The 26,126-nt window shown below is 31.5% G+C and overlaps 1 protein-coding gene across 1 annotated transcript in view; it reads right to left on the reverse strand.

Annotated features, from left to right (window-relative positions):
- The window catches only part of LOC127705005 (ER membrane protein complex subunit 10-like), an 81,923-nt gene extending 55,838 nt beyond the window's left edge, over positions 1 to 26,085 (reverse strand). Inside the window, exons 1-6 of the mRNA XM_052209254.1 lie at positions 26,009 to 26,085; positions 18,272 to 18,329; positions 12,332 to 12,447; positions 11,261 to 11,356; positions 9,124 to 9,305; positions 3,334 to 3,430 (exon numbers count right to left, since the gene is read on the reverse strand). Of these exons, the coding sequence (XP_052065214.1) occupies positions 3,334 to 3,430; positions 9,124 to 9,305; positions 11,261 to 11,356; positions 12,332 to 12,447; positions 18,272 to 18,329; positions 26,009 to 26,077 (618 nt within the window). The 5' untranslated portion in view covers positions 26,078 to 26,085. The remainder of the gene's footprint in view (positions 1 to 3,333; positions 3,431 to 9,123; positions 9,306 to 11,260; positions 11,357 to 12,331; positions 12,448 to 18,271; positions 18,330 to 26,008) is intronic.
- Positions 26,086 to 26,126: the final 41 nt, after the last annotated feature.

The raw sequence follows: 26,126 nt of genomic DNA on the forward strand, positions 1-26,126 counted from the left end.
CAGATAAATTTCGAAATTTATCAAGAAACTGAGAATCATTCTATTAGCTGACCTTGGCAATTCTTTTTAGGTTGCCATCTCATGACATATACATCACATCTTCCATTCAGTTATTTACATTTACAAAAATGCTTTAGTATATGATAACTAAGCTTTATAAATATACAATATTAGGTCAATGTCAGAAAAATATAAACTTTTTTGTATGAGGCTGAGAAACTGGGGAAGGGCGAGATTTTACCCCAGTTTTGTGCCGAATACAAAAAAGTTAATATTTTTCTTACATTATTGAATATTGTTTTTATACTGCAACTTAAATTAATACATTGAAAGCTATTTAAATTCTGTTACAAATTTCAAACTTAATTTCAACCCTTAATGACCCCTGATTGTGGAAAAAGTGATCCATGATGAAATTGACATTGCACAAAATATAGCTGTGTTACTATATGTATATTTAGTAAAAAAACACAACTACTTGCAGTATAATGACATTTACCTCACATCTCATTTTATTTACATTTACAAAAATATTTTAAAAGATGATATCTAAATTTGTTATAATGAGGTAAACCTCACATCTCTTTTTATTTCATATCAATAAAAATGCTTTAAAAGACTACAGATTGAATGCTGACTAAGCCTTGCATCAAAATATATCTTCAATGACAACATGATGAAGGTTACTAATCTGTAGAATCATGTGATTGTCATTTGTTCTCCATTCATAGGAAATGGCAGTAGGAAAGATAATATCTTTTATCCTCTTAAGACAGCCCTAAACAATAGTAATGAGTATTAAATCGCTACTTCATTTATAGAAATTATTTATCTTAACGTGTATTATATTTCTGTTGTTTTGCAAAATAAATGCAATATCATACAATGTTTATTCTTCAAGGTGGGATTTTATTGCAAGATTATCTGAAATAAGAAAGAAAGAGATTTTCTTTAGGAATTCATAATTTTCACTGTCTTTAATCTTGCAATAAAATCCCACCTTGAAGAATAAACATTGTATGATATTGCATTTATTTTGCAAAACAACAGTGAAAATTATGAATTCCTAAAGAAAATCTCTTTCTTTCTTATTTCAGATAATTTTCAATCTAATTTCAAAGGTTTAATTGACAAGTTGCAAGTCCAACCGACAGGATGAATGGCACAATCCTATCATTCTTTCTGCTCTTCATAAAGCACCATCAATTATCTTCAGACTTGATTGTTGTGCTAAAATTGTTATACCTTTTATTTGTATCTTTTTTTTTTACACACAATAAGGAAAGCTTTGAGAAAAGCTTACATTTCCCATTTATAAACTGAATTGAATTGTCTATGCAATCTATCTACGTCTTTCATCTTAGAGCTTAGTATAATGGACTACCTTTTAATAAATTAAGATTAACTTCTTTACTATCAGAGTATTTCAATGAAATTAAATAAGAATCCAATAGAAAAATATTTGATTTAAAAAAATGAATTTTCACTTTAATAGTTAGAAATCAGGACATGCCCAAGAGATATTTCCCTGACATTTCTTTGCTCATTATAAAACATAATTCCCAGCAGCGGAAATCTAAATATTGTTTTTATTCAACTGATCGATTCATGATGATGGTTTAATTTTTTTCTTTTCAATCAAAACTATAAAGAGATAATTTACTGGTGATTTCTGACATAAACATTTGAAAGCCAGGCATGGGTAAATATGCTGCAAAGTTAGGAGCTATATAATCAAAAAGGACCTAAACAAAATATGCAAATTCATCTAAAGTCACCTTGATATACATGCTATAAGGAGTTGGAACTGCATTTTCTTAATAATTTCTTAATAATTTTTAACAGTGAATTTTAAATTAGTATATGTTACATGACAAGATTGAAAACACATCATTTTTTTAAAAGCATCAGACAATACACATGATACAAGTTCATTTTTTTTTAAGTCAAACATATAAAAATAAGAAGATGTGGTATGAATGCCAATGAGAGAATTCTCAACAAGAGACCAAATGACAGAAATTGTCAGACTTGTCAAGGTATGACATAATAGTGACCATTCTCCACTTAAGGATGTTTGATACTCTGTTTCAAAATAACAAGCCTTTTAAAAGACTGTTATAAATTTATAGTATACCAATAAAGAAACTAAAAAAGCAGAAAAAAATGAAGGGTCTGTGTGCTTGTTTTTCGAGATGTAAGCCATTGAAAATTTGGCGGGAAATAATACTCTCTAGACTTTGCATACATTTAACATTGGTGCCCTTTTTTTTTTTAAATTATGAAAAAATAACAAGGATTTTATAGCATTTTCAAATATGGCTTTTTAAACTATATGTAATAAATTTATGAAAAGAAAAGTAGGGTTTAGCAGGGAAAATTTTTTAATTGTACTACATGGATAAAACCAGAGGATTCCGAATATCTGGCAAAAATTCAAAAGCAAGAGGAGCAAACATCCTTAACCAACCTGTTCATTTATCAATAAATCAGTCATAATAAACACAAAATGGTGAACTACAGCTTCTTACTTCCACTTCATTATGTATCTGGTGGATAGTTGTTTCATCTGCAATCATACCATATCTTCTTTTTTTTTATTTTAAGAGGCTTGAATATTTTACTATATTTGCAATTTCAAGGGCCATAAATGGGTCTTGGCAAATCTCCTCCTTTGATTATCTTTCCTTTCTCTTTTTTAAATGGTAGCATTGAATGATCATCCTAAGGTAGTGTTCTTCAACTGTGTACAGTTTAATCTAGCTGTTTTACAGGAGTTGTGTCCAAAATGCACACCAACAATGGAACAGACAGACGGATGGATGTAATGACCATGCACCTATATACCACCTCCAAAACTTTGTTTGCAGGGTTATAATAAATGTGTCCACATTATAGCATTAGTTAAGGATGTACTTATGTGAAATTTAAAAAATCTAGAATTTAAAATTGATACTTTAAGTCGGAAGACCATTAGTTAAGGAACAAAATAAGCAAAAAATATTTGCAGGTTATGGAGCTCCTTTTCAAGATATTTGATTTTTAAAAAATGGCGGGAAAAGGCTGACTCGGACTTTTACCTTATATTTGCATTGGTATCATTTGGGTCTCAAATCGAAAAGAAATGAAATCTAGAATCTGCTTTAATTTTAGTAAATGACCTTTTATGAGCTATTGAAGTCTTATAAGAAAGGAAAAATGGGTGCTATGAGGCAAAATATTTTACCCTGTATTGAAGGAAAAAAACCAAGGAGTCCGAACATCTGACACATATTCCTAAACCTCACATAAGTACACTTTAAGACAGATTCAAAATATTTAAAGTCTACTTACATATTTGGCAAAGAAGGATCTATTATCTGACTGTTGTCCTTTCTTTTTCTCCATTTCTTCTTTCTTCAACTTCTCTATGTAAGTTTGAGTATCAGGTCTGTTGTAAACAAAAGGCTTCAATCATTTACCGAAATCATGTGTGAGAAAGAGATAAATAACTGAAATTTCTCTATATCAATATCTTTGATGCTGTCTTTCTTATTTCTTTTAATTAAACAGGTCAAAACAGGGATATGAGGTAGTTGGTGTTCTTATGCCTACCATAAATTTCATCTTTGGAAAGGGATAGTGTTGAAAACATTTGTTTGCTGACATCCATTATCTAAAGTTGCTATCAAATATCCTGTTTTGTTTTATTTTGGCCATAGTATTGTCTGTTTTTTTTCCAACTTATAATCTCTGATTTCCCCTAAATATGGTCTCCCTGTTTAATTCGGAAACAGTTAGGGAACTCTTATAATATGAGAATGAGATTTTTAAAACAAAAAAAGAAAACAATTAAACTGACATCCAAAACATACATGACATAAGAGTTTATATAGTTTTATAGTCTTCAAGTGATTCTGCAAGAATTAACATTATTTTCACAGATTTTTGTAAAAACATAAAAAACTATCATAGGTGGGGCATAATGAACCTACAGTTGGTTATTTGGCTTCTAGTTTATTGATCTTATAATCTATCCTTGCCTGATATTTACAGTTTACAAGATATGATGATTTTGTTTGACATTTTAATGTGATTTAAGGCTACTATTTTAGTGACATGAATTGTATAACTGTTGATGTCCTTCTTAATTGATATACAAATGTCCATTTTATCAGATCTCATATACCATGTATACCATAAATAAAATGATTGTTTTGTTTTCCAGTTTTATCAATGTAGATAATGAATAATGTCCTTAGTGTTTTGAATTATTCATTAAATGACTGTTTGAAATGTATTGGGAATATGTTCATTAAAAGCCACCTAAGTAATGATTGTTGAAGTTTAGACAGAAGTGGCCGAGTCATTAGGGTAACAAATGTCAATAAACTACTGAATGACAATATTTCTATTTTCATCATATAAAAATTTGTCAAGGCTAATTCCAGTTCACCGTCTTGACAGAAACAGATAAGGTCATTGACAAAGGCATGTACACTTTTGTGTATAGCAATGATAACTTGATTATAGCATGGAATGAAAAACAAACATATAATAAAATGCTCCGGCTGGGCGCAGCTTGATACAACCGCAGAGGTCAAACCCTGAACAGTTGGGGCAAGTATGGACACAACATTCAAGCTTGATACAGCACTGAATTTGGATTGTAATTAAATATTTGACACAGCATAGGTTTCTGACACAGAATGAATGTGGTCTAAGAACTTAAAAAATTTTAATTTACCTATTCAAACCATATCATTATTATTTGCTTTTACATATAAATCAGAAATAACCAATTTAAAATGGAAAATTTTAAAGAAAAAATAGGGGAAAAAAATCCCCCCCAAATTTTTTGAACCCCCTTATGATTCAACACCCCCAAACTCAATCCCAGCCTTCCCTTTGTGGTATGGTTCCTTGCAGTACAATTTCAGAGGGATCCATACACTTGAACACAAGTTATTGTCTGGAAACTAGAAAAATGCTTGTTTTTTGGCCCCTTTTTGGCACCAAATTCCTAAACGTTTTGGGCAATTACCCCCAAACTCAAACCCAGCTTTCCCTTTGTGATATGGAACCTTGCAGTACAATTTCATAAAGATCCATACACTTACACACAAGTTATTCTCCTGAAACTAGAAAATGCTTGTTTTTTTGCCCCTTTATGGCCCTTAATTCCTAAAATTTTGAGGGAATTACCCCCAAAATCAATCCCAGCCTTCCCTTTGTGGTATGGTACCTTGCAGCACAATTTCAGAGAGATCCATACACTTGAACACAAGTTATTGTCTGGAAACTAGACAAATTATTATTTTTGGCCCCTTTTGGCCCCTAATTCCTAAACGTTTTGGGTAATTACCCCCAAACTCAATTCCAGCTTTCCCTTTGTGATATGGAACCTTGTAGTACAATTTCATAAAGATCCATACACTTACACACAAGTTATTGTCATGAAACTAGAAAAATGCTTGTTTTTTGCCCCTTTATGGCCCCTAATTCATAAAATTTGGAAGCAATTACCCCCAAAATCAATCCCAACCTTCCCTTTGTGATATGGAACTTTGTGGTACAATGTCAGAGAGATCCATACACTTACACACAAGGTATTGTCATGAAACTAGAAAAATGCTTGTTTTTTGCCCCTTTTTGGCCCCTAATTCCTAAAATTTAGAGACAATTACCCCCAAAATCAATCCCAGCATTCCCTTTGTGATATGAAACCTTGTGGTACAATGTCAGAGAGATCCATACACTAACACACAAGTTATGTCTGGAAGTTACAAAAATGCTTATTTTTGGCCCCTTTTTGGCCCCTAATTCCATAACTGTTGGTACCATAACCCCCAAAATCAATCCCAACCTTCCTTTTGTGGTATTGAACCTTATGGTAAAATTTCATAGAGATCCATTCACTTTAATTAAGTTACAGTGCGAAAACCAATGTGTCTTCGGACGACGACATAGACGCCAACGTCATACCAATATACGACCGCAAAATAAATTGTGCGGCCGTATAAAAAATGGCTGTACCACTGACTTTCAAAACTCAGAAACTAGTTGACTAAACATGCCTTTGTTAACATGATTAGATTTATCGTTATTTTCCTGCACAGTGGAACAAAAACATTTCTGTCAATACAATCAGTAGAAAATTTAACAAGCATATTAGATTTTTATGATTTTCTTTGTCAATCAACATGATCAAACATCTGCTCTTGAGAAAATAATACAGACATTATTTCTACAGACTTTTAAAATTCTAAACTCAATTATGTAGCTAAGGGATTATTTCCCTTTTTTACCTATTTTCTAATTTTTTTTGTTTTAACATTATTAAAAGGAATGTACATCATGTAATTTTTTTTAATTTCTACCATATTTCCATCTCTTGGCTAAAATTGAAAACATCTATGCTTTCTCAATCAAAATAATAAATATGCCACATTCCAAGAAAATTAACTCAAGCACATGGAGATCAGTTTGATTATCGCTAATTTGTAAAATTTTGCTTTGATCTTTTTAAGTGTTACCCTTGACGTTCCTCCCGTCCTTCCATCTTTCCTTCCGTCTAATTTTCATTCTGCTCTCTAACTTTAGTGTTCCTCATTCAAATTTTATGAAACTTAAACACAATGCTAGGAACCACAACAAGCAGACAGAGTTCCAATTTTGGCAGTGAGTAATGTACCGTTCTAGAGTTTTGCCCCTTTTTAACTTTGAAAATTGCAAAACTAGAGATGGGGCATTCGTGTCCTCAGACACATTCTTGAGGGTGGTAAAGGGTTATTTTCTTGCAACGTGTTTTGCCATTTTTATTTCACATGCAGCCGTGAAAAAGTTTCGCTATTCACCGTGTTTCGTGAAATCGGTAAAAAGATCAACGTGCAAGAAATTTTAAATTGTTCATTCATTGTGAAATGGCAATTTTATTTCGCGTTCTTCTGTGCAGATACCCCCCTTTACGCCCCTCATTTTTCTTTTATTTTATGATAATTTTACATGTCATGCTTCTCTGGTGATATGAATTTTTCTCAGTCGACCTTCGATGAGATTCCAGCAGAGAAACACCCTCTCGTTTGAAAAACCATTGATATAAGAATCACAAACTAGAGGCTTTAAAGAGCCTGTCTCGATCATCAAGGTCTATATACATCTACAACAATAGACCCTCTCAAATATTTTTGACTAGAATAGAATTCATGATTGTATTGCTGATAATTTTTTCTGTTTACAGTTTCTCTCTATATTCTTTAGTTTTTGGCGAAAACATACAAAAGGGTAAACAATCTTCATATATGGGCAATCACTCCTATCAACAGTCTACAGACGATTTTGTCAAAATGTAACTTGTTTGAAGATCATTTTTTTCCTTTTTAGAGTGACTCTATCTTTTATAATTTTCAAGATACTAAGCATAAACACAAAAAAATGGTAAAAATAGTCATGAAAGAGCCTGAACTCCTATAAGAAGTGGAGTGACAATTTTGGTAATGTTAACTTATTTGTAGATCTTGTATTGCTGATCCTTTTTTGCTATATAAGTTTTTATCTATCTATTATACTTCTTAAGATATTAGGCAAAAACACAAAAAATCTTCATTAAAGGGCAATAACTCAAATAAAGAGTCGACTGACAATTTCGGCCTTTACACTTTTTTGTTGATGCAGTCTTGCTGATCATTTCTGCCTATTTAAGTTTTTATTTAATATTAGGCAAAAATCGGTAAAAATCATCATTTATGGGCAATATCTCCATTATCAACTGTCAGACAATTTCAGCTATGTTTGACTTGTTTGTAGATCTTGTCTTGTTGATAAATTTTACTCTTCAAGAGTTTATTTATCAACTATAGTTTTCAAAATAATAGGCAAAAACACTAAAAATGGGTAAAAATTGTCATTAAAGAGCAACAAATCCAATAAGGAGTCGTCAAACAATTTCGACCATGTTTGACTTCATCATAGACATGATAGATCTTCTCTCGCTGAACATTTTTCTTTATTTAAATTTCCATCTGGCTATCATTTTTTTTAAGATATTTGGCAAAAAATGGTTAAAAATTATCATTAAAGGAGAAAAACTCCATTAAGAAGTGGTACAAATTTTTAACTTATTTGTAGATCTTGTCTTGCTGATCATTTTTGCATTAAAAGTTTCTCTCTCTCTATCATAGATTTTAAAATAATAGGCAAAATTTAAAAAAAAATATGGTAAAATTCATCATTGTCGAGCCTGCAACATTTATGTAGGGAAAAGAAGACATAGCAATCCTAGATTCTGGCGTCTGTGTCTAATATTTATTTTCATTTTTCCATATCTAACTGATAAATGGACTTAAGTTTATTTTACATTGAACAAAAATAGATACAGTCTGGGTTTAAATTCATTATATAACAATTACTTTATCAAACCTACATAGAATTTTATGAAACTTTGGCAGAAGCTTTTGAATATATACGATTAAGAGATAATGTCTGAAGCAAACTTTTGAAAATTTTTTTTTTTTTCATTTTCAGTATTTTACTAATAGATGGACTTAATTTTTAAAATCTAACATTTACAGACAGTCTGGGATTAAACTTTTTCAACATGATAAATTTGTAAACCATTATGGATTTTAGAGAAACTTAGGAGCTAATCTTCAAGACCAAGAAATAGAATCTAAGGAAAAACTTAAGAATTTTTTTTTTTAAATTCTGTATTTTACTGATAAATGGACTCACTTTTTAAGTCAACATTACACTTTTACACTGACAGCTGCAATTGCAGGCAAGACACAGGGTTCCACCAAACCCCTTACAATTTTTTTTAGGGTAATAACTCCTATTAGAAGTCGTCTAATAGTTTTGATGCAAACAAACAATATGTAGATCTCATATTTATGAACATTTTTGCCCCCATCAGATTTTCTAAATTCATAGTTCTCTAGATTTTCAAGATAAAAACAAAACTTGCATTTTACCCCTATATTCTATTTTAATCATGTCTGCCATTTTGGTCGACCAGTGGGGTCATGGGACACATTTTTTAAACAGACAGCAAATGACAATGGACGACAGACACCAAGTGATGAGAAAAGCTCATTTGGCCCAATGGGCCAGGTGAACTAAAAATGGGAAATATTGTACATGACTTACTGTGGTCCTTGTACTGTTTGAGTTATATCTACTGTTGTATTCCAATGCATTAGATCTGAACTATCGACCTCTATATTACGACATTCAGAGGGTTCTGTAACCATGGAAACTCCTAAAAGTTCACCTGATTGGTCAAAATGTAGCCATATATGGTCTGAGAGAGATGATTCATATATTCCACACTAAAATAAAATATAAGCCATGTTTATATTTAAAGGATAAATGAAGTCATATTAAAATGTTTATTTTCAGCTTGAAATGCAACATTTATCATAGTATTTCAATAAAAAGATGCCTTTCAAATCATGAAACCTACTTATAACTTGATATTGACAAAATTTCCCAAAATCATAGGGTATAATAAAATTAAGAACTATTGTCAAGAAAGTGACTGCTTGCCATATGTGCCACTCCCCATTATAAAGTTCAAGACCAAATATCAAAACTTTTCTTTATACAGAAGTTAAGTAAAGAAAACAAAGGGACGGATGAATGAATTTTATAGATGGACTAGGTGATTTTACTTAGTGAGTATCAGTTAAAGAATAAAAATCAGCAGAGCTGCAGATAACTGAAATATTCCTATATTATATCATTGCCTGCATGACTTTCTGGACAAAATCATATTTATCAGGGCTAACCGCAAATGAAATATATTTTAAATTTGCTTAAGGACTTCAAAACTGCCAAAAAAGACTCATGCAGAAATTGTGTAATAAATTTTGAGATATGAGCCAGAGCCTTAAACACAAAAAAATGTTGTTCAGATATAAAAGATGTCTTATACAAACATGTAGATAATATATATAAAAGGATGTAGCAAATATTCAATTTTACCAAAATCTATATGTACATGTATGAAATGGCCACTTAGGTCAAATATATGTCAATTTTGACATTATCATGGTCTCAGTAAATGCACAATTGACAATTCTTCTTTGTAATGTCAAGATAACATTATATTCATTTAGCAACAGAATTCAGACAATTTTTAAAGAATTGATGACTTTTACAATATTTGCAATTTCAGGGACCAAATAATGCCTTTTGTGACATCTCGTCATTTTGATAAATCAACAGAAAAGTACAACCATGACATTTTAACGAATGTGTTTTCAAAACATAAAGTAATTCTAAAGAAGAACATTAAGATAGCTAATGATACAAGCCATGATTAGAGGAACATATGATAAATTCAAAATGATAAGGCTGTTACAAAATAATACCTAAATTAATTTTGTTTAGATATGATATCCTGCAATTTGTCAATTATAATACCCTACCTCTTTTATTCATCTTAAAATGTAATTCTAAAATTATCAATTTCCATCTGACAAAGCTCAAATAAGATATATTTTCATGTTAACTTAACCACAGAATACTATTTTCTGCTGTTTATAACAAAGTAGGTGATACATAGATAATTTATTGCTGGCTGTTTACTGTCAGCACTCTTGGCTATATCATGGCAGCCACTTTTTAATGGTGGATGAAGACGGAGTGCCTGGAGAGAACCTTGACCTTCAGTAGGAAAACTGGCAATCCTAAGTGTTTTAAGATCAGAGTCAAATGCACCTTCCACTTGCCTGGTTCAAACTCAAAACATCAGTGTTGACATGCTAGTAATTAATGTAGATGAACTACTTAGACAACTCGATCACCGAGAACCACCAACTTAACCAATACTTTAAAAGTCAATTACTGTAAGGAGGGAAATTTTCACAAGGGGGTTAATTTTGCTTATTCTGACCTTGTAAAAGTTTGTTTTTTAAAGAAGACCAGCACCATCACTGACCAGGCACAAGAAAATCATGAAAATAAAACTTCATGAACAGGCTTGACGCTAGAAATCATGAAATAAGAAGCTAATAAAGGACCATGGATCACTGTTGAACCCTTGTTGAAAATTTGTTTTGAAAGGTGTCATTTCATTTGCAACTTAAGGCATGTTGAAAATTTACCACACAATCCAGGATCAGGTATTGCTTTGACATGAAACAACTGTCAGTTCATTTAAACAAAATGGCTATGAAAGCTGGAAATTGCAGAATTTAACATGGGGCCATGAAAAAGTGGTTTTATTCCTTAATAATACCATACATATAACATTATTGAACTTTTATATTTATTAACTTACTGCTGGTGTATATGAGGTAACATAATCTTCATCAGAATTACCAGTGTTTCTCACAGAAATTCTAAGTCTGTATATTTCATTATTATCTGCTAAAACCTGGAAAAAAACAACAAATAAAGCACTGCATTGCTCAAATTATTAACAAGACGCTTAAGGTGCTATATATAAAAAGCCTGTAAAATGCTGGAGGAACATCTACAATACAGTTCATAATTGGTTTTGCTTTTAACAACCCATCCATGCAGTGTGCTCAAAACTGGTAGCCCTGTCTGTCTTCACCAAAAATCAGATAGGTTTATCAATTTTGAATGTAGTGGTGGTCCTGATGTCCAACTTAAAGTTTTCTAGGGCTTTATTCTTTTTTTAGGCTTTCACGTCTCAGTGGTCCTAATGTTTTTTGTCTCTAATTTCGTCATGTTGATTTCAAATTTTTTTTGCTAAAGTAAATGTGTTACATGTGAAGAAGAATCATTTCCATGGGAACTAATCAGAAAAATCAAATGGGTCAATTTCTTGTGAAAACGTTTTGTTTCAGAGAAAATAGAAAAATGGATTTTAAATTTTGCATCATTGGAAACTGTTAGAAATTACCTCCCTTTGGTATAGGCAGGGTAAATAATTGATTGTTGGTTGCTTAACATCCAATGGCAAATATTTCATGCATGTTCAGGACAAGGCATGATAGATGTTGATTGCATCTCAATAAGTCAGCAATCCAACAACATAAAGACATGAAAATATGTGACACACATTGAGGTCAACATCTTTTAAAACTTATACAAGTGTCTTCACAATATGTTAAATTCTATATCATCCTTAGTCTAGACAATCAGATACTACCAATGATCTGCAAAATTCATATGGACAAAAGATACTAAAAATAAAGACTTACACTTCTGGTAATAAAAAATCTTACACTGAAATAAAATTTAAAAATAAAAAATCTTACACTTACATAAAATCTCAAAATATAAATTCAGTGGTATTTTTAAGTTGGGGTACATACCAATGAGGTGTCTGAATAGCTAAACAATAGAATAGTAAACAGATGGTCTCATTTAACCTAATTACCTGCAATTTGTTTCTTTCCTCTATAGACAGTGGTGCATTTGGTGAAAAATGTGCTCTATTGCTTTTAACAGATCTTACAGCTATTGTTCCCCTCTTTGTAAATACTGGTGTGCAACCTGTGAATTAAAATATTCTGTTTCAGTTTCTCTAGCTAGTATTTAATCTTTTAAACCTTCAATAAAGATATAAAACACAGCTTACCCTTTCTTATTGGTACTGCCTTCTTTATTCAAATGATTCAAGTGCCTGTTGACTGCTCTCTAAATTAAATATCATTAGACCAAAAAATATATAGCTTTGTTTACTGCTCCCTACCTACTTGTACCCTTAATTTCATGCCCACTCTAGCACATTTTAAGGACATTCTTTGTTATGAACCTTTAAATTCCTGACATTGTTGGTTTAGGCCCTGAAAAGTTCCCTACATATTCTAAGTAAAAATTTCAAAACAAATAAAATAATTTTACCTACCAACCTTTTTTTTCGGCCAGGGGTAAGAAACAAGTATACAAGTATATTTTTTTGGCCTCAGTAAATAAAGACAAAAGAGGGAAAACATGCAATACATATCTAACTACCAGAACTGCCGGCTACCTTAAGGTGGTACCAAACACCTTGACTAATATTAATTTGGCTCGTTTAATTTTCATAAAATATTGACAAAATGTTTACTTTGACCCTTTGACAAAAATATAAAAATTTCAAAAAATTTGAACCAACCACTTTATCAGAAAAATTTCATTGGTTATATAGCAATTTGACAAACACTAATTTTGATCATTGAGAAGCTTAATATTTCCTTAACAATACAACGTAATTAAAACATTTAGCTGATTTTTACAGAGTTATCTCCCTGTAGTGTTAGGTACCACCTTAAGGACTCAGTTTAACCCTACATAATTTAAACTTATGATCTGATAAGCAGAAATGTTTACCGAAAATAAAAGCATAAAAAGATACAGTTTCAAAACTAGAAACCTTTAGAATGACTGTGTGGTCATCAATGGCCATGTTTAATTCATATCATGTATATGGTGTCAGTTTCAGAGAGGACAAAGTTCAAAAAGTTCAAAACCAAAAACAAGTAAAAGATGCAGGATGACAGACAAATTGACATCAGAGACCAAAAGATAACAAAATCTTAAAATGTTTTTATGTTGTAATGTTACACTACTGTTAGGGTGAAGGTTGGCACCTGTTAAAACGTTTAAACCCGCTGCATTTTTATGCACCTGTCCTAAATCAGGAGCCTGTTGTTCAGTGGTTGTTGTTTGTTGGTGTGGTTCATAGGTGTTTCTCGTTTTTTATATAGATTAGGCCATTGGTTTACCTGTTTGAATTGTTTTACACAAGTCATTTTGGGGCCCTTTATAGCTTGTTGTTCGGTGTGAGCCAAGGCTCCTTGTTGAAGGCCATACTTTCACCTAAAATTGTTAACTTTTTATACATTGTGACTTGGATGGAGAGTTGTCTCATTGGCACTCTTACCACATCTTCTTATTTATACTAGTTCATAAAAAGCAACACTCTATAATACTAATACAGGTATTTATATATATGACAAAAACAAAGGTAAAAATTAATAATATACTAAATATTGTGATATTGAAAAATGTTTCTGATGGCAGCTGTTTATACTGTGCAATTTCTGTGTGTCTGCTATATATGTTATATGCTCTTATCTCAAGAAAAATATGCTGATTCTTTTAAACATGTTAAATATGTAAGTCATATAAACAAAAGTTAACACATTTTTTAACTCAAGGTTCCAAGTAACTTATTTGACAGTCATATATATCATTATTGAATATATAGCTTTGATATGCTGGAACATTATGTAAAAAGAAAGATAAATCTTCCTAACAGCATGACATCAAGACTATTTCATGACAATGTAAAGGTGTTATTGTTGTCATTTTTCAAAGCAGTCTTAATAAGGAGTGATTTCTATACATTTTTTTATTGATATTTGAAACTACGTGTATATCAACCAGACCAAAGAACGAAAAAGTAAACAATTACACATCGTTGTAAGGACATTCAATGTGAACAAACCCATACTGTTTAGTCAGCCATAATAAAAGACCCTTATATGCAGACAGGGGTAATACTTTTATGCAAGTGTTTTTTTTTTATTTACTGGTACACATTATTTTGGAAGTAGAGTAATACATTTATCCCTTAGGCATTGAGATTGTTTTTACCTATGTATAAGTAAAAAAGACTTTATATTTACTTGTACTCTCGAATTTCTCTTGACCAAGGATTTGTATACAAATCCTTGTCATAGATATAGGAAGATGTGGTATGAATGCCAATGAGACAACTCTCCATCCAAGTTACAATTTATAAAAGTAAACCATTATAGGTCAAGGTACGGCCTTCAACACAGAGCATTGGCTCACACCGAACAGCAAGCTATAAAGGGCCCCAAAAAATTACAAGTGTAAAACCATTCAAACGGAAAAACCAATCTCATTCTAATCTATATAAAAACGAGAAATGAGAAACATGTATGAACTACATAAACAGACGACAACTACTGTAATCATGACTATCATGACTATATTGTTCTAATAGAGTGTTTTATTATCTGTCATTAATTGTTGTTTTTACTATTCACAAAAGTATAATATCAGGGACAATGAAAATCTCCTTTGTCTATTATCTTCAAAATACTGCTCATTTACAAGCCTCCAGTTAGCATTTTTTGAAGGCTTTGCTAAATTACTTAACATCTGTCATGTCTGTGTGCAATAGATTTCTTTTTTAGTTTTTGAGATAAAAGGTTGAACTTTAATTAAAAATTAATTAGAAAAACAGAAACATTTTGCTTTTAAAGGCATGTTCTGATCTCCCAAAGCTTTGAAATATACATTGATATAAGGGGTTGTAAAAAAAAAAAAAATTTTTGGAGATCAAGGGGAGATTATTCAGTCCTTGAAAAAAAAATTAAAATCTTACAAATTTACTTCGTATACAAGTAAATATTACTTACATCTTCAAGTAAATAAACTTGTATAAGTATTACCCCTGACTGACATGCCAAACTGAAAGGTGAAAAAAAGAGAAAACTAATGGCTTGATTAATGCTTTTAGATATTTGGATGATATATTGGCTCTCAATAATGACGACTTCAGTGTGTATACTAAAGAAATTTATCCTGTTCAACTTACTTTAAATAAAGCTAATGCTAACAATGACCACTGTCCTTTCCTTGATCTTGATATCTATATCATTAACGGGAAGCTTAATACAAAAATTTATGATAAAAGAGATGATTTTTCATTTCCTATCGTTAATTATCCATTTTTAGATGGTGACGTTCCCTTGTCACCATCTTGTGGTGTTTATATATCTCAACTTGTAAGATTCGCTCGTGTATGTAACAACGTATTAGATTTTAGCGAGAGAAATTTATGTATCACTGAAAAATTATTACACCAGGGTTTTCGATATCATAAACTAGTCAAAATATTTACTAAATTTTATCATCGGTATAAGGACATCATTCGTAAATATAACTCAACATGCAGACATCTTATACGTTCAGGTATTTCACATCCAATCTTTTATGGTAATATTCTTTACAAAGCACAAAAATGTCAGTATTCACCTCAAAAGCTAACAAAACCTTTAAACGACTTATTAAGAAGGGATATAGTTACGATACTGTTGTCAGGTCATTAAAGATTGCATATTTTGGCTTTAATATTGATTCACTTATAGGGTCTTTGCATCGGAATTAAACATATTTATTCTAAAACCAGTTGTTGGCATGACACAGGTTATGTTCTTCTCATATATTTTATGATGGTATAATACTAAACCCCTAACAGGAGGGATTGTGCCTGATATTCATATGATGAAGACATAATCTTTCAATCAGTTTAATTGAGGTCTGGAGCTGGCATGTCAGTAACTGCTAGTAGTCTGTTGTTATTTATGTATTATTGTCATTTTGTTTCCTATTCTGACATCGGACGCAGACTTCTCTTAAACTGAATTTTACTGTGCGTACTGTTGTACGTTTGTTTTTTCTACATTGGCTAGAGGTATAGGGGGAGGGTTGAGATCTCAAAAAACATGTTTAACCCCGTCGCATTTTTGCACCTGTCCCAAGTCAGGAGCCTCTGGCCTTTGTTAGTCTTGTATCATTTTTAATTTTAGTTTCTTGTGTATAATTTGGAGTTTAGTATGACTTCCATTATCACTGAACTAGTATACATATTTGTTTAGGGGCCAGCTGAAGGACGCCTCCGGGTGCGGGAGTTTCTCGCTGCATTGAAGACCTATTGGTGGCCTTCGGCTGTTGTCTGCTCTATGGTCGGGTTGTTGTCTTTTTGACACATTCCCCATTTCCATTCGCAATTTTATAGACTAGATCCGAATGCACTAAAAACAATTAGTGGTGTCCTATATAAACACACGGTGGGCATAGGATTTGTATGCAACTGTCCTAAGTCAGGAGCCTGTTGTTGATGTGGTTCATAAGTGTTTCTCGTTTTTTTATATAGATTAGACGGTCTGACCGTTGGGTTTTCCTATTTGAATTGTTTTACACTAGTAATTTTTGGGCCCTTTATAGCTTGCTGTTCGGTGTGAGCCATGGCTCCATGTTGAAAGCTGTACTTTGACCTATAATTGTTTACTTTTTACACATTTTGACTTGGATGGAGAGTTGTCTCATTGGCACTCATACCACATCTTCTTATTTATATATGATGCACCCTTTTTTTCCGATGCAGCTCCAAAATTTATTTAAATACATGTAATTTATTTTTACAATCCCTGAAATTCTCAATGTTTGGAAGGTAAGAACATGTATCATGTGTATCAAATGGTTTGTTATAGTTTTCTCAATTGAATTGTTTCATATTTTTCATGTCAGAATCTTTTACAGCTGACTATACAGTATGGATTTTTCTCATTGTTGAAGGCTGTATGGTTGCCTATAGTTGCTAACATCCACTTCATTTGAACTATGGTGGATAGTTGTCTCATTGGCAACCATACCACAGTACATCTCCTTGGTTTATATTAAACATTTTTTATGGTTTTCTTAATCATGTTAAAATTTTTTTTTAATAAAATTCAAACTTTATTTCAAGACAGAGATTATTTTTCTTTGAAGTAAGAAAACACTTATTCTTAAAACGTTTTCGTATTTTCCTTGAACAATGTTGAACTAATTATATACAATGCAACTTTGTTAACAAAATCTATTCTAAAAAAAATCACTAATGATCCAATAATTGTTAAGAAAATAATTTGTCAAACTGGCTTGGTACTTTGCGAAGAAATATCTCCTTTGCATGATTTAAATTTGGAAAATCTTCATTTATCAAGGATTGTGAATAATTTTCTTACTGTTAAATGAATATATATGTACTAAAAAGAAATCATTTCAAGAGCCTACTCTTATAAATTCAAACAATTTATAAAAACAAAATTTTTGTGACTTTTTGTCTTATCAAATTTGTGACTCTCGTTCTTGTGACTTTCTGTCCACTTACTGATTAACAGAGATTTTCACAGTCCATGAAATTATAATTCTATCAACAGTAAAGACAACTTTTGAAGACAGACAATTAATCATTAAATTAGAGCAACATGATTGAGAAAAATTATAGAAAAGAAAAAATATAACCTTTTACTCTTAAAGGTATATAAACCTAGGCCTGCATGACTAAAAAAGTCAAAGATACCAGGATTATAATTTTGTAGGCCAGACATGCGTTTTGGGGAGATAACTCACTTTAAAATTGTAAACCAGAACCAGTTAATAAAAAATTCTTGTAATAGTATGACCCCTCTGGCTCTAAGATAGGGTATATTGTACATCTTATCCTGGGTATCTCCCTTTCCTTAATATTGGAATGAGAATCTTGCACATTGTTTATTTTAATTATCATGATCATCTAAGTAGTAAGACTCACCTGTGTCAAAGCTATGTTCTAATGTAAATGTTCTCAATCCTTCAAACTCTTCATCAGTCTAAAAGAAACGAAATTTTGAAATGTAGGTTTTTCGTATATATATATTAGAAAACATTTTTGTTGATGAGTTCTGGAAAAGATACAGATCTTGTCTTGTGCTGTTGCACCACTGTCCCAGGTTAGGGGAGGGTTGGGTGCATATTTAACCCTGCCATATATTCTATATTTGCCTGTCCCAAGACAGGAGCCTGTAATTCAGTGTTTGTCATTTATTGCTGTATACATGTATCATATTTGCTTTTGTTTGTTGTTTTGAACATAAATAAGGCCGTTGGTTTTTTTTGTGTTCTTTCAAAGAATAAATGATACATGTAATGTTCTCTCAAGGAAATAATAACACATATAGTGTTCTCTCAAGGACATGAAGGAAATAATGACAAATATAGTGTTCTGTCAAGGAAATAATGACACGTACATGTATAGCATGTATAGTGTTCTATCAAGGAATAAATGACACATCCAGTGTTCTCTTAAGGAATTAATGACACATTTATTGTTCTCTCAAGGAATTAATGACACATTTAGTGTTCTCTCAAGGAAATAATGACACATACATGTATATCATGTATAGTGTTCTATCAAGGAATAAATGACACATCCAGTGTTCTCTTAAGGAATTAATGACACATTTATTGTTCTCTCAAGGAATTAATGACACATTTAGTGTTCTCTCAAGGAAATAATGACAAATATAGTGTTCTCTCAAGGAAATAAGGACAAATACATGAATAGCATGTATAGTGTTCTCTCAAGGAATTAATGACACATTTTGTGTTCTATCAAGGAATAAATGACACATCCAGTGTTCTCTCAAGGAATTAATAACACATTCTGTGTTCTCGCAAGGAATTAATGACACATTCAGTGTTCTCTCAAGGAATTAATGACATATTCAGTGTTCTCTCAGGGAATTAGACACATTTAGTGTTCTCTCAAGGAATTAATGACATATTGAGTCATGTTGTTCGTGATCTCTCAAGGAATTAATGACACATTCAAAGTTCTCTCAAGGAATTAATGACACATTCAGTGTTCTCTCAAGGAATTAATGACACATTCAGTGTTCTCTCAAGGAATTAATGACACATTCAGTGTTCTCTCAAGGGTGTCTCTTATGGACTTAATGACACATTTAGTCATTTTAGTGTAGCTGAGTCTTCAGCATGTTCAGAAAAATTCAATTAAAAATGTGGCCAAAGTACCCTCACTATGAGAATCAATCCTTCATCTTCAGTTTTGTATATTTTTTTATCAATATTAATTGGCAATCCTAAGAGGGGAACACAACAACTGGTACCTTTGCCAACTTGTCATGCTTGTACTCAACCAACTCAACTCTTTCTTTTACCATCTGGTACGTCTACCAACTCATACCCATTAGTATAGCATTGTTATGTGTCATTTAAATAGATAAATGGTAAACATTGTGCTTTTTTTAATTTTATAATTGATAAGCATGTCTCTGATCTAGTGGTGAAAAAAAATTGGTAAATGTTTCTCGACAAACATGATGGCTTTGTTTGGAATGCTGCTTAAACAGTCAGGGGTACTACTTGTACAAGTTATTTTTATTTATTTGAAGAAGTAAATTATAATATACTTATTAAAGTAAATTTGTTATATTCATATTTTCTTATAAGGTTTGAATAATCTCCCCTTAATTTTCTCAAAAAATTTACTTGTATAAGTAATTTTTTTTTACAATCCCTAAAATTCTCAAGTTTTGGGCAGTCAGGGGTACAGTACTACTTAAACAAGTGAGTTCATTATCACCTATTTCAGTGATTTGATAAATTCAGTTATCACCTACTTAAGTGATTTTGGTGTTTCCTTTGATCTTCAAATGTAAATTTCATTAATTTTCCATATTTTGACTAATTTTTCTGTAATTTTCCTACATAGATCAATTATCCCTTTCTCTTGTATTTCAATTTCACCAGTGCCCTTGGGCAGTAAGTTAGTGTGCTAAAGCTTTTAAAAGTACCCTTGGGAATTTTTCTATAATCAAATATTCATTAACTATTCTTACAATCAAACAAACATGACAAAGGTCAACAGTTTTAATTAACCTGATTGGTCTTCTTTAGAGTTAGAATGATCTACTTCAAGGTTACATGTATGTCCTGATCTACAAATTATTCCAGTTTATGCATATTTTAGATAAACTGTTAAAACTGACAGGCTCATCAAGCAAAAGATAATTTCTGCATGTATATAGTTGTTTTTTTAAATGGAATCCTTGTCTTTTAACCAATAAAAAAATCAAGTTTGTGGGAAAAATATCAAGAAAATGTTATTAACACTTATTGAAGTGATTACATTGTTACTTCTAAAATTACTTGTTTCAGTGATTTTAAAAAGTCTGTCTTTTTTTTGTGAAAATTTTCAATTTTTCAAAGCCAAAATCACTTAAAGATGTGATTCTGAAATCACTTGTATAAGTAGTACCCCTGACTGTTGGGATGTAAAAACATGCCTTAAACAATTTTTCTCTGGCTAGCTCATGATTTTTATTAGAGTTCAATGTTTCATCTCATTAATTCAACAAAGAAATTAATTGAACAAAGATCTTAAGTAATAGACCATATATTTGAGTTAAGTCCTGGCTTCACCGGAAAAGTTTGTTAATTTTGTGCGCCTTTGTGACGTCATTTACCAGATAGAGGGGATCGCCTGTATCCCTGCTCTATTAAAGTTCATCAAGCGTCTTTGTGATCGCCATTATGCAGGATAAACTAGATATAATATTTGTTCCGTAAGTACTTAATTACAATTCCCCAATGATATCAGTGCTGAATATCAATTATAAGAATTTAATTTGCTGAATAATTCGTGCAATATAGCATTATCATTTTTCAACCAATCGCTCAACATAGGAATGGAAGTGACGACGCCCCTAAGCGCACGAAAGATGTTCACTAACAACAAAGTTTTTAACGGAAATGCAACCAACTCAAAAGTTGTCTATTGCGAAAGGCCTTCAAAAATTGCTCCTTGGAGGCTTGTAAATAAGCAGTCTTTTGAAGAAAACAGACAAATGAGATTTTCATTGTCCATGAAATTACACTTAAATGATTAGTAAAGACATCTGCAAAGGACAGATAATTAAAAATTCTATTAGAGCAAAGAAGTCCTGAGAAATTCAAGAAAAGAAGATAGTATGACTTTTTTACTTGTATAAGTAAAAAAATCTGAATGTCTAAGGGACATAACTAAGCCATTAAAATAATTTATCTATACAAGTAAATAAAATACACTTGTATAAGTATCTTACAAATTTACTTATATAAGTATATTAATATTTACTACTTCAAGTACATAAAAATAACTTGTACAAGTAGTACCCCTGACTGTTAAACCTCTTTCATTGTGAAGTAGCGAACTAATCAGTTTTCTCCTTGTTGGTAAATGAGGACACAGGCCTCTTCATCTGGAGATTGAAATCTGAAGAGAATTTTACTGAATTAGAAATGTAAATAATGCTCATCTTACATACTAGGCTTAAAATTGTGTACGCCAAACATGTGTTTCATCTACCAAAGACTCATCAGAGACGCTCAAATCAAAAAAGTTAAAAAGGCCAAATAAATTACGAGGCTGAAGTGCATTGAGACCCAAAAGTCCGAAAGGTTTTGCCATGTTTGCCAAACGCCTAGGTTATCTATTCCGGTAAAAGTAAAATATAAACGATAAAAGTATATCTTTGAGTCAATGAAAGGCAGTGAAAGGACTTTGATATTCAAAGTGCTCCATTTATTATGAAATTAAGTTTTTATTAACTTCTCAATTAAAACTGAATTTGATCAGAATTTAGGTCCAACATATGACAAAAAAATGTTTATTTATTTTACATGTTTTATATCAATGTATATGTTATAATTTCAATTGCAAATATCTATTTTTCTGAGTTTTTCAAAATTGTATATGATAAATTCTTAATACAGTACATAGCCAAAAGCATTTGTCACTTGTGAATTTTCACTATATACTTCATATAAAACTACATTTTTTCAAAAAATATTGAGGGGACATTACCATGATCATGATGATTACTGAATTTTAAATCCGCTTGGTACCAATAGAAGTAGAATTGTCACAGGCTTATTAGTTTATTTAGTTATATTTTTGTTGTGGAGTGTTTTTAATTTCTGATGTTATACAATGCAACATGTACAAAAACAAGTATTACAGTACAAATTTCGCGAAAGGCTTCCCAAACTCCGAACACCAAGTTTTTTCTTGGTGTGACACCAGGAAACTCCGACATCCCTCCCTAAATTCTCGGAGAAATTTGGGAGAATTCCCTCCGACTTCCGCGTAAATTCGCTACCTTTTGTTTATTGTATTAGCGACATCTCTCCCAGTCCGGTGTGACGCGGTGTCACACCAGGTAATTAATTGCCCTAATCCTTCTGATCTATACCGGCACGCGACAGTCAAGGTATGTGAGATTACATATGTAATTAAACAATTGTATTTCCTGTCTATTGATAATCAGGTTATATTTCTGATTGCTTGAAACAAATAAAAGATTTAAAAGCAAAACGTTGTTGTTAATTCTTTCAATTACACTGTACATTTAAAAATAGTTTTATTAAAAAAAAACTATATTTGATTTTTACCTCGTTTTTTTTTCTGGTCAGTAAATTAATATTTAATTTACAAAAGAGATATACTTGTGTAAAAATAAACGGAGACTTACGCTGAATAAATGTGGGCAGTTTAAAGGAAAATTACATGTCTCAAAGTTTTGTATACAAGTAAAAAAGAAAATATTATTCACTATTCGTTATGCTAATAAGTCCACGCCATTTTCATTTTACGATTACATAATTGCTTGAAACAAATTAAAGATTTAAAAGCAGAATGTTGTTGTTAATTCTTTCAATTGCATTAAAGTTTTATAACAAAAACTATACTTGATTTTGACCTTGTTTAAGTTCATCGGTAAATTATTTTATTTACGAAAAGAGACATACTTGCGTAAAAATAAACGGAAACTAACGCTGAATATAAAAGTGAGCAGTTTAAAGAAAATTACGTGTCTCAAAATTTGTATATGCAAGTAAAAAAGAAAATACTATTCACCATTCGTTATGCTTAATAAGTCTACGGCATTTTCTCTTTACGATTTGTTGGCATTACTTTAGGATAAATAATTACATTTCGGCTACAACAGGAATACTTATATAGCTGCATCAACTCGTCGTTGCATAATATTCATTTACGCACAATGAATGTAAACTTGTGTGTTGTATAAAGGACAGTGATTTTTAATTTTTTTAAAAGAAATTAATTGCCGTGGGAAGACGGTACACATCTCAGTGATCGACAGTCCGTGGTTGAACTTTGAACTTGACTTCGCTCACAATATTGAATGCTAAAAATAGTGACATCAATTTTGTCCACGAGATTTTTATTTGGCGGGAAATATTATCACGTAACAGTAAACTCAGGTGACCTTTCTGGATGACCGTGGGAAAATTCATTCGGGGTTTAAATTTGCTTTGGAATGATTGACATTTGTATGCCTTAAGATTGAGGCTCTAGAAGGTCCTTTTACAATTGATTAACCGGAATCTAAAATATAATCCTTTTCTGAATAAACGAACACCAGCCTTTTAATTCTACGTTTCTCAGTCAACACAGGACATAAACCTGGACATTATTTATACGTCCATGGTCAACAATATACATAAATGGTAGATGAAAACAGGATGCATGTCGTTCAGTTCCTGTTGGGCGTTGGTAGAGATCCTCTGTGAAAATGTGTAGATCGTAAAAATCCGATCCACATTTTTTTCACATATTTCTTTCTTGTAGAACACAATATAATTTCATTTAAATATTCTATAGTATTAATTGTTGAAATACTTCTTTTTTTTTTATTTCGCCAAGGACTTTTAACGAGCAGTAAAATACGGATTGCGCCCATCCAATTTTATTTTAAATAATAAAGGATCAATAACAGATCATAACAGAGATAAACAACACATGATTTTTTTTTCTTCATATAATTAAATTAGGTTGTGATTATTGTGTTGTGTCTGGGCGGGGATTGTCTCTCAGTGTTGTGTTTTTATGAATATAGGGCACATTGCATACAAAAAGTTTTCCTTTCGTTCAACAGAGTTGTCACTTTACAGTTTCTTTTCCGAGTTCAAATATTTCAAGTCGGTAATCTACTGAGGTAGTGAAACATAATATTTTACATTGCAAAATAAATTGAAAGTAAAAGAGTTCACTTGTTGATCCGATAAATTAACTCTTGGGTTTAGATTGGACAAATTACCGTAAGAACATCATTTTGTTTTAAGCCAGTTGATATTTATATATTGAACAATTAATGAACCGGATATTGCTCACTGAGTAGGTCATAAAAGATTCTAATTGTAGTAAAATCGTCTTTGTTGAAAAAACAAAAATTATGACCTGACCGGACTATAATAAAAATACAAAATAAGTGTTTTATTCGTATTTTTATACGTTTGTACGTTTTATTTCAAATGACAATGACATGGGGCAAAAACATACAAGAATAATTATCTTATTTTGAATGAAAATGTCACATTTTTATCTGTCAAAGAAAGGAAATTTTAATACCATGTTTTAAAGCACACACGTGCAATCAAGATCGATTAAATGTACAAAGGTAATAAATCTGGCTAATCCGATTATGTTGTCACGCGTCATTAATTTTCAGTACATCCGATGGGCAATAAACCAATTAACAGCCACGCGGTGTTGGGAGAGAATCTTTGGAGGAAATTGGGAGTATAATCCGTGATTCGCGGTGTGACACCGCTACACTCCGAAATCCGTGATTAGAGTTTGCGATTACAAACTCTCTGTGCGTACTGTATTTTTGTTCATAAATTTGCTAAATATTTCAACCAGATTATATTGTAAAAAATCATTATTCATGTTCATATTAAGAGAAAACAAAAATAATTGACAACAAAACTAGAGCCAAATATACTTTAGACAATTCTGCGTCTATTAACACCTTGTTCTTTAAAAACGAACAAGAAATGCCTTCAAACTAATTTTTTGAAAAAATGCGGTTTATACATGTACATGTATGTAGCAAAAAAGAAAGGTGACAAATAATTTTGGCCATGCACTGTACTACACTACATATGAATACAACTGAAAATTTGGTATGAGTTGGTGAAAGTACAAGTCAGTAAAATCAGGTATGACTTGGTGAAGGTATTGAAGTCCAAATAATTATGACGTCTTGAAAGGCTATTTTATTTTTTTGCTTTGACGCCTTACAGCGATGTAAGGCGTCAAAGCAAAAAAATAAAATAGCCTTTCAAGATGTCATAATTATTTGGACTAGTGAAGGTATGAGTTGACATGGATCCTCCTAAGACAGTAAGAGGAGTTTGAATAATTGTAAAAATGTTTGAACAGAGAAGTGTTCCCAAAACAGCCATTTGCAGGTAAACATTGTGGGACAATGAAATTGAAAAATTAATTTTCATGCATGTCCTTTTATTTTTAAGTCACAGATCTGAAAAACAAATACATAACTTGTAGATAAAGATGTGCGATAATTTTTCAGTGTTAAAAAACTTAGATTGTGCGACAAATAATCAATACTAAATTGCATGTCATGTGAGGATCATACTTTAGCTACACCTGATACTTTTAATACTTAGAATTACGCACTATGACACCTATAAACGTGCTCAAAAATAGAATAAGAGCCAGCAGGATATTTTCCATGGGCGCAGACATCTTTAATGAATTAGGGTCATGTAAGGTCAAATTTTAGATAAACCAACAG

This window comes from Mytilus californianus, unplaced genomic scaffold (genome assembly GCF_021869535.1).
Source record: "Mytilus californianus isolate M0D057914Y unplaced genomic scaffold, xbMytCali1.0.p SCAF_6, whole genome shotgun sequence".
NCBI lineage: Eukaryota > Metazoa > Mollusca > Bivalvia > Mytilida > Mytilidae > Mytilus > Mytilus californianus.